Raw genomic sequence first — 9,564 nt, forward strand, 5'->3', positions numbered from 1 at the left:
TCACTATATGCAAAAAAGTGTATGTAACCACTCCCACCCCAAAGCATGGATTTAGGTATTTGGGAAGTTTGCAGTGCACAGCTACAGAGTTTAAGACACACCACGATCCTATTTTGCCATCCCTGAGCGACGATGGAACACTTTGGTGGGGAGTAATGTGTTGATTACATGTTGTAGTAAAACAAGCATTATACTTAAAAGTATATTTTCATTATTCCTTCCATTATTTAGGAATCCTAAAGATTGTGGAAAGTTAACTACAAAAAGAGTGTAAACAGACCGCCAGCTCGAGCTAAGAAGTCTTGAAAAAATACAAAACAAGTCGATGCATTGAGTGATTTACTAATAGCCACGACTAGTAAGGTGGCCCTGGATGGTAAGGACTTGAACAGCATTATATAATAACAGTATGCATTCTTCCAGACTGAATCCAGACAACAACCGATGAATTGTCACAAGATTAGTACGAATACTGCTATTAACTTTAGTGATCCTCTACCTTTCATCTGCACCTGCAGTTTAAGATTAAATCGCTCCATGATGTTTATGATCAAATGTCTGCAACACTGCTTGGATTTTCCAATGACCTTTCCAATACAAAATGTGTTGAGTACAAATTTTCAAATGCTATCAATCTTCCAAATTATACAGTGAACAATATCTGCCATTAGTAAAAAAGAATCAAAGAGCATCTCCCAAAAGCTGTATACAATCACTCCACAAAACAAAGACGAGAAGTCATCTGTTATCTATTCCCTGAGCGTCCAATAATGTGCTGGAGGCGATGGAGTAGGATGGTGTGATCTACTGTGTCAAAAGCAGCTGATAGGTTCAAAAGGATCAGTAACGATGGGGAGCCACCATTGTTTATTCTGAGTTGTGCACTATGTTGTACGTCGTTTAATGGAGAAAGCAACCTACATATTTTCAACATTTACACAAAGCTTTTCAGTCATTGAGAAAGCTAGCGGCTAGCGATGCTAGCAGCGCTGCATCAGTTAGTCGGGGAAATCCCATTTAAACAGGACAGTCATGTTAACTTCTGACTGGTTGGTATTGTGTTAATTTATGCTCACTAACATGTTACAGCTGTCTGAGGAGTTTCTTAACCGTTGTTATTAATTAACGAGAGAATCCGCGCAGCAATTATTAACCCAATGAATCCGACGCTTTTTTTGATTTACATCTGAAGAGATCATCAACTGGATCAGATTTTATTATTTCCAATCTGGCTGTACAATAACTAAATAATTACATGATTATGAACCACATGATGCCAAGAAGCAAATATATACACAGTGTAAAAAGTGCATTGTTTTAACAGAAAGAACATGGGCCAAACATCCTAGCAGAGGTCAAAAGGTGAAAGGGATCAGGATTTGCTTGCTAATGTAAGGGTTGAATAATTATTACATCTTTGAGTCAATAATATGAATTAAATGTACTATATTTATTTGTATGATCAAATCTGGTATTTTACAACACACATTTTAGAATATACAACTGTGATTGGCGGTAATATGTGAAGGAAATCCAAAAATCTGCGATTTCAAGCAAATTCATGACACCAACAACATTGTTCATTGGACACTCGCCACTTAAGATGTACTCTATGGTTTTCTGTCAAAAGTTAGTTTTCAGTAATACAACAGGGGACCAGACACTATTGTGGGGTTCCTTCTTGATGGATCCGCAACGTGTTATGTACACCCAATAGGTCCCATTTGTGACTTTCAAAGGAAAAGCAGGACAACTAACTAAGGATAATTAAGCTATCTCTGTGCAGATCATTAGCATAGCAATCTGAATGGATGAAATACGGCAATAGGTTTAGGGCAATATCTTAAACCAATACATCAGGCCACTAAGTGCATGAGACAAAATGAATGTACCAGACTAGTATAAGACAACGTTCTTGTTTTTTAGATCAGTTTTAGGCAACCTGGCTGCTATCCATTATTCTGGGAATGAGGTGGGACTCCCTGTCCGAAAGGCAAGTCAATGTGCACGCTATCAAAGAATTGGCAAAGAAGGAGGCAGGAGGAGGAGCAGCATTCGTCTTCCATCGATCTTGAAGGTAGAGAAGGGGAAGGAAAGTTTCCATTTGTGTCCACTTGCTGGCAGCGTCGAACAGGTGCACCTCTTCCTTTTCCCCCCATCCCTCCTCTCATTTGACACACGAGGGCCAGTTGAGGCCTCCACAGGCAGCAGAAATTATAACGTAAAGGATCACCTGAAAGGAGGACGGGTGCAAAGTTAAGTTCCTGCACCGGCATTTGATTAATCCTGCTGTGAGCCATGCAAAAAAAGTAATATACAAGTAATAATCCACTAGATTTGTGGAAAGAACACTATCACTGCATCCCAATACTAACCATTTCTATCCAATACTCACCAGGCACACCAGCACAATGACAATAGTCAGCTTGAGGTTCTTCATACACATGGCTCTTGCCAGGTTACGACTTGTGGTTTTGAATGTGACCGACTAAATGGAGTGAAGAGAGAACGTTACTCTGGTGACCACATTTGAGGATAAGTAGCTTACCAGATTTCTGTCAAAAGATTTAAAAAGTGTACACTGCTTAATGCCAAATTCCATGCAGTAGAAAACAAGTGGGACAGAGAGGGCAGGAAAAACTAAACAAAAAAAACACCACACTTTAAACTCACAGAATCAACCAAATTCTCTGTCTTGTCAATCAGCAATTCCAGCTTCTCTCCTCTTTGAGCGACCAAGTCTGTAAAAATGCACAAAGAGAGCCAAAGAAAAAAAAAGGGATTCATATTAAAGGCTTTGTGAAATCTTACTGATATTTAGGACTATTTTCCAAATTTTCATGCATAGCTTTTTGTCCAGTGCATTTGGCTTTGGTTAATAAAACCAGTACTTCTGCGCCACTTGTGCATCCACAATCAACTGCAATTATTTAAATGTAAAGACATTTTTTTCTAATTCGATAAAATTGACTTTTGATTGAATCATTATCTCATGAGCATATATCATAGTTTTAAAGAAAAAGGAAACTCATAAGAAGCTCACCTATGTTGCGGACCATAATGCCTTTCAGGTCATCCACCTGCATCTGAGCCTCAGTGACACGATCTGATCCTCGTGGGTCCGAGTGGTGTTTCTACCAAAGAGAAAGACGGAGGACATGGTTGTGATTCCCAAATCTGCTTGTGTGACCTGACAAGTGATAAACCGTCTCAAAGTGGTGCTTGATACGCCACAGCTACAGCACTCACCATCTGAGCGGCGAGCGTTGAGGAGAACTCGCTGTTCATGGCGTAAGGCAGGGCCGTTTGTGCTCGCGACCCGTACGTTGTCTGGAAGCGCTTCTTAACTTCGCTGAGGAAGCTGAATGCGCGCGACCGCTCAAAGTCCTTCAGACCAAAAAAAGAAAGTATGCGAGTCACTACTTTATGTAGATTCCTACTGTGTATTGTTCTCCTTGTTGTTGTGGAAGCTTAATATATCACTTGAAAAAAATGGGTGGAGATGCATTCGAGTCCAATACCTTACATTTTACTTTCTTCTTCATGTTCAATTTGTTACATAAAGTACGATTCAAGGGACCCTTCTAATCTAACGTTAAACTTCCCACTCACCCCGACACAAAAATATTTACAAAGATAGCTGAGCTAATTCTGTACTTACGTCATCGGTGATACACAGGTATATGATTCTGTCATGGCAGATGTAATGAAAGAGATAGCTGTAAAAGAATAAGACAAAAAAAGTCAACAGTGTTTCCCCTAGGTTTAAAACTGGTGCTCTCTGGCTCTCAACAATACATAACATAATAATTCATAGCACGCAGTTTAATGCAACATGTTTCTATGAAATCATCAACTACCGATGGACCATAATAAAGACGGCGGAAACACTAAATAACATCTCTCAAGCATTCCAATTTGAGAGGCGGCGTATTATTTTTAGAATTTTAGTAGTTTTTCTGCTTCAAAATCCCAATTGTGTGTCTACCTTGTGTGCCAAGACTTGTCAGTAGCTCTACGTGACTGATTTCTGTCCTTTTAAATGGCGCATTGTTGACGTTTGCAATTGGCCTTTACCTAATGACAAGCCTGATATTGTGTGCATATTATTAGCTGACGAAGTTTACGCCTTCACAACATGAGCATCAGCGAACAGGCATTGCATTCAGCACTTTTCTTTTACCCGATTCTGATCAAATCACCACTCGTGCATATTAGTAGGATATCAGCTTTCCTCAACTTGGATTGACATGCTGTGTGTAAATCTCACCTGCCGTGGCTGTAGGTCAATTTGTTATTCTCTGATGGGATTTTGGCTAATATCTGTTCAGTCACTTCCAGGAAGTTGCCGCCACACCAAGCGTGCTTTGCCAGGATGGTGGTCCCACGAGCCACCACGGCAAACAGGATTGCCATGGCAACAGCTGGGGTTTCCGCTCAATTACTCGCTACAACACCAGAACAGCGAGGCTTTAATGACAGAGCTACAGGCCAGTAGAACGGCCTGGGAAAGAGATTGCTTCACCTAGCATGATCATGGTGTAACGTTACAGATAATACAGAAAGAGAAGCGTGTGTTTGTAAGAAAGATAGAGGCAAACTATAGCTACTAACGTTAGTCTCTCCAAGCCCAAATGGGGCCACCTGTACATTCGTCACGCAAAATGAAAACGAAAGCTAGGTTAACGATGGCAGGAAAACAACATGCACAATAGGTTACAGCGTTGTTGACCAGAATAAATGACGGCGTTTGGTGGGTAACGTTAGCATTTTTCCGCAATGATGTTAGTGTTACTCGTTTCTAGCAACGGTGCTGGAGCCACTCACGGTTATGAATAATAATGCGCCCAAAACCTCGACGTATCGGCGCTGTTCAAAGCAGCCAAAGTGGCGCAAAACCAAACATCTAACGGAATACCATCTGCTAGCAGGCTAGCTAATCCCTTTCGAGTGACTTCTGCTTTGAAGCTCCCCCAGACCACCTGACAGGAAAACGAATCCACACCTATGTTATGTAGATAGTTAATGTAGTTCTCACCACATTCTTTAGGCTACGTACTGAGCTGAATTGTTTGGTTTCAAGAACTACAGTTTTAACTTCCTGTTATGCTGTCATTCGTCACATGTTTTTATACCCACGTCAAAATATGGCGACGGTTTGTAGTCCAGGTTGGTAGTTAAGCCCCTTTAACGGTCTTACAGGCAACCTAGTAGTTGCTGCAATGAATACGTGTTACTCTGGTGTTTTTGTTCAGCAAAACAGAGCTGTTGACAAAACTAATGAAATACATTACATCCTTACCGTAAATACACTTAATGTATATGTCCACTGTAAGCAGCGTGACAAATCCTCAATCTTCTTTCCTGTCTGTCAGATTACACTCAGGGCGCAACACCCTCTGTATCTGTAGTGACGTACGGGGTCGGAACGTGAAGCATGGCTGGTGAAGGCGAAAAGAAACCTGTGCTGGAGATGGTAAAGTTACACTCCTTATGACCTTTGCCCCTGTAAAGTCACTCGTATTTCTCATTGTAAGACTCTGTTAGTAAGAATACATATTTTCACAAAAATCATCGTTTTAATTGACCTACAGTATCTATGCCGCCCGTAAATGCCTCACGTGCGAAGCTAGCATAAGCTAGCAGTTAGAAAGCAATCTTTGCACCTTGAAATCATTACTAACGTTACATTAAAAGCTGCTCTCATTAGTGCAACATGGGTAGTTTCGTAGACCTATGTTGAGAGATGCATCGAGCTAAGCTAAACCTAAAGTATTTCAATTCATCTACTTTACATTTTCTTTTTAGTTCATAGCGGTTTCACAGTTCCTCCACTGGGGGGCAGTATAGAAATACAACCAACTGTGTCCCCACTCTCTCAGTATGCTGGTCAACATGTTACACTCATACTTGTCAATGTGATTCTTAATGAATGCATATCCATGTGATTGATTGTCTGTCCCACTCAATACTGTAAGAATATAATGTTTCGGTTTCGAGTTGAATTCGCATGGTTGTGTTTTATGCTATAGTAAATACTTCATATTTTTTGGTTTTAGGTCCAGGCCGATGGGGCTGATGAAGGGTGTGTGACATTTGTGCTGCATAATGAAGACCATACACTAGGCAATTCCCTCAGATATATGATCATGAAGACGTGAGTTTTTGCTTTCAACTAAACATGGCCTCACATGGTATGACTTTTTTTTGTTACAATAGATTTAACCCAACCACTCCCATGTGGCCTGTTTGAATAATGACTGATGGCTATTTTGTGTGTGATAATAATAAGAATAATTTTGATATTCTAGAGAGACGGTTCTCTGTGCGTGTTTTTGTTCTCAGTTGGTGTCAGCTGGGAATAAAGCTAACACATCTCCGCCCATTTTAAGCAAAACATTGATAATAATCACAAATTTTGATTCCATTGTCCTGTTTTTTTTCCCGAACAGCGTGGATGTGGATTTTTGTGGCTACACCATCACTCATCCATCCGAGAGCAAGATCAACTTTCGCATTCAAACACGAGGTGAGAGACTCTCTTTCAAAAAAAAAGTATACAACGTGACAATAAAAGTGCTCAAAAACACAGTAAACTAAAGGTATACTCCCTCTTATGGCTAAATAACACAAATGATATGTGTATATATACACACACACACACACACACACACACACATATATATAAAATCCAATAGGTTTCATGGGATCTTGATCTTATTATATTTTAAACGTTACAATGCATTATCAATATTTACAATTTGCATTCCTTCCTTGCTGCCTTAAAGTGGTTATTGTTACCAAGGCAACAAGTGCAAACTGGTCTTGGCCCATATTATCTGGACGGGAAGACATTGTATCACTTATTTGCGTTTTATGACTAAACCAATTACAACTAACACTACTAATACTCTCAATGGCCGTATAGTATTGTATTGCAATCAGTTCACATGTGCACACATGTCGAGGAAACCCCGACAGCAAACGTTTTGGGGCTTGTAATGCAGAGTAAACACGTTCATTGCAGTCTGGTGCATTCACTTGTCCTCTCAGCTCAGCGGCTGACTTTGTGCAACACAAAAACAAACACACCTATGCACACAAACTCTTGATCTTGTCGCCAGAGAATTTTAAACACTTCTCTTGTCACAAAAATGAAATCCTTCATCGGCTTTGGACAAAGTGTCTCCAAATATCAGGAGCCTCAACCATCAGGTGAAAGGACTCAGAGAGAGTTATGAAACAACTTGTTTTTGTTGTTGAGCCACGTATCAGGATGCCAGGATGCTTTATGATTCCTGCTCTGATTAAAGCAAACATACTATGTAAACAGTGATAAGAAACATGTCATGTGAAGGGACAGATTTGTTGTTTCATTGTATTGACAGTAATGGAATGTGGCGTTGGTTGCGGTGGCTTTCTCACCGTATCCTCTTGTCTGTTTCAGGCAGAATTCCAGCTACGGAGCCGCTGCGGAGGGGCCTGAATGAGCTCAGTGATGTTTGCCAACATGTTCTCAACACCTTTCAGGTGAGCCTGCCCATCACTTACTGAGATAGACTGGCCGGTAGTGGTTCAGCATGCATCCATCTAAGTAGGTGCAAGAAAGATTTGGCTCACAAGTAATCATTTCCTGTGATTTGCCACCGAAAATTAGATGCAGGTTGACCTCTATCGAAAGCTTGTGTATTGTACCTCACCTTATTGTGTCATCCGGTGAACCTAAAGATTAGTGAGCCACGGGTGGCCTGTATCTCTCCACACGGGGAAGCAAGCAAACTTTAAAATCCACACATGTCATGATAATAATGCCGTGTGTAACACAGCGTCTGTTGGGCTCTGCACATTAGTCCACAGTGAGAGGCGAGCTGCTCTTTGCACTGCGTCAACTCCAATTCAAACAACGCTGCCTTTCATTTTGTTCCAGGCGAGAGTCAATGAGTTCAAAGAGAGGCAGGAGGAGCCGATGGAATGAAGAGCCTTTCGAATGTTTGTCTGCGACGCTGCCAGACACAACTAAAGATGGATCCCCTTAATATCGCCCTTTTTTATATCTATATATTTATGTACAACTCCGCTCACTAAATCAGTTGGTCATGTCACATTTAATCACTTGTACAGTTTTCTTTTTTTTTCACACTATTTTGGGATCGATGTGCGATACGTATGTTTATGGAATCTCTGTTAGAAATACAGGCCATTAAATGAAATCAAACAATATTGTTTTTCTTCTTTTTTGATCATTCTGACAGGAAACCTGAAATTCTCCTCTCCCTCCTTTTTGAAGACGTATTTGTCGGCCGTAGGAAGATGTGGAAGCTTTATGTCCTTATTAGAAAAGGAATGTGGTGGGTGGGGGGGATTGGTGTGGTTCTAGGAAGACATACGACTGTAAATTAAGAGGGCTTAATTTTTTTTTCTTCGAAGTTAATCATGTGCTGCCAGTCACATGGGTCCAAAAATGAAGCCTGCCTTTTTTTTCCAGCAGCACCTCTAAAGCTCACCAAACACCTTTTCTGTAGTCTGTTCCATCATGACAGACACATCTGCTTTTTCAGCTAAGCTAACTGTTTCCTGCGCATGGCTTCATTTCTAGTGTCACCCGACAAGAAAACGAGTAAAAAGTAAAAAGAAGCATAAGTGAAGGATTTGGCTCAAAGCAAAGCACACAGGTCATTAAAGTCAGCTGACCCAGTCACAACAGTGGCTCTTCTTATTGCAAACAAATGAAACTTTGATTTGGTAGAAGGAATGTGTTTTACCGTGGTCATGTATTCTTTGATGACAGGAACTGCCAATGTAAATTTTATGCTCATTTCATCTTTTTACTGCATCAGCAATTTTCAAGCACTCTCAGTGTAAGAGGACGTCCCCAAAACCTTGCATGTCACATGTTCAAAACCACATCGCGTTGGTCCAACGGTCAACGCTGGGACACTGCTGTGAAGCAAAGTATCTCTAGGCAATAGAATAACTAAGATAAAATAAGTGTTATTTTTGTCTGTTTGATGGTGCAGCTGAAGATCAACAGGGAGAGAATGACATTCAGCAGAGGACTGTGAGTTGGATTCAATTGCGAGGATGCTGCTGGACATTGGTTGTTTAATGTGGTTTTGGTAAAAAAAATGTCCCGACGCTTTTAGTACATGAAGTCCTCACTCCGGTCAAGTTTTATTTAAAACCCATTTTGTGTATTTTTTGTTCACAATCAATAAGCGTTTCGTTGTTTTTCCTTCAGATGTCTCATAATGCAGCACTTGTAAAGTTGTGAGTCTGATTTGTTGCACTAATTATTACATTTCATGCAGTTATATTCAGTTGGTGTTTTTCCTTCATCAGGGTCTAAATGCAGTGTATGTGGGTGTGACCCCAGGGGTCGTTGACTATGAACAGGACTGTGGTTTTTAAGACTAAGAAAGAAAATAAACACGGCAGTTTCCAAGAAACCAATGAAAAAAAAAAAGCTCTTGGGAAGATCTGGCTGACGTGAAAGGTCTTTTGGGAGATTTGGCAGCTATATCTGTGAATCTGCTTCTTGAAACTGGACCATGTGTAGTTGTCCAA

The 9,564-nt window shown here is 40.5% G+C and overlaps 2 protein-coding genes across 6 annotated transcripts; one reads left to right on the top strand and one right to left on the bottom strand.

Annotated features, from left to right (window-relative positions):
* Positions 1–1,185: 1,185 nt before the first annotated feature.
* LOC119211010 (vesicle-associated membrane protein 7) lies at positions 1,186–5,320 on the bottom strand. 5 transcript variants are annotated; one of them, XM_062560754.1, is made up of 8 exons: positions 5,303–5,320; positions 4,271–4,448; positions 3,662–3,719; positions 3,250–3,387; positions 3,044–3,134; positions 2,674–2,741; positions 2,396–2,488; positions 1,186–2,233 (listed from the first exon to the last, which is right to left on the bottom strand). In XM_062560754.1, the coding sequence occupies exons 2-8, from the start codon at positions 4,414–4,416 to the stop codon at positions 2,168–2,170; spliced, it is 660 nt and encodes a 219-aa protein (XP_062416738.1). In that variant the 5' UTR covers positions 4,417–4,448; positions 5,303–5,320; the 3' UTR covers positions 1,186–2,167. The 5 variants fall into 5 exon arrangements, with proteins under 5 accessions (XP_062416738.1, XP_062416735.1, XP_062416737.1 ...); XM_062560751.1 differs by lacking the exon at positions 5,303–5,320 and adding an exon at positions 4,615–4,993; XM_062560753.1 differs by lacking the exon at positions 5,303–5,320 and adding an exon at positions 5,039–5,156 and having other exon boundaries at positions 1,187–2,233.
* Positions 5,321–5,325: 5 nt separating this feature from the next.
* Positions 5,326–9,311, top strand: polr1d (RNA polymerase I and III subunit D). Its single transcript, XM_037461585.2, has 5 exons — positions 5,326–5,476; positions 6,060–6,157; positions 6,453–6,529; positions 7,448–7,530; positions 7,928–9,311. The coding sequence occupies exons 1-5, from the start codon at positions 5,438–5,440 to the stop codon at positions 7,973–7,975; spliced, it is 345 nt and encodes a 114-aa protein (XP_037317482.1). The 5' UTR covers positions 5,326–5,437; the 3' UTR covers positions 7,976–9,311.
* Positions 9,312–9,564: the final 253 nt, after the last annotated feature.

Source organism: Pungitius pungitius, chromosome 2, assembly GCF_949316345.1.
Source record: "Pungitius pungitius chromosome 2, fPunPun2.1, whole genome shotgun sequence".
Lineage (NCBI taxonomy): Eukaryota > Metazoa > Chordata > Actinopteri > Perciformes > Gasterosteidae > Pungitius > Pungitius pungitius.

What these genes read in the sequence shown, in the direction of transcription:
- LOC119211010 (XM_062560754.1), bottom strand. Translation starts at nt 4,416, where the DNA reads ATGGCAATCCTGTTTGCCGTGGTGGCTCGTGGGACCACCATCCTGGCA. An exon ending in TTGACCTACAGCCACGGCAG is followed by an intron (nt 3,720 to 4,270) that starts GTGAGATTTACA and finishes ATTCTTTTACAG; the next exon opens with CTATCTCTTTCATTACATCT. An exon ending in ACCTGTGTATCACCGATGAC is followed by an intron (nt 3,388 to 3,661) that starts GTAAGTACAGAA and finishes TTTGGTCTGAAG; the next exon opens with GACTTTGAGCGGTCGCGCGC.
- polr1d (XM_037461585.2), top strand. Translation starts at nt 5,438, where the DNA reads ATGGCTGGTGAAGGCGAAAAGAAACCTGTGCTGGAGATG. An exon ending in AGATATATGATCATGAAGAC is followed by an intron (nt 6,158 to 6,452) that starts GTGAGTTTTTGC and finishes TTTCCCGAACAG; the next exon opens with CGTGGATGTGGATTTTTGTG. An exon ending in ATGTTCTCAACACCTTTCAG is followed by an intron (nt 7,531 to 7,927) that starts GTGAGCCTGCCC and finishes ATTTTGTTCCAG; the next exon opens with GCGAGAGTCAATGAGTTCAA.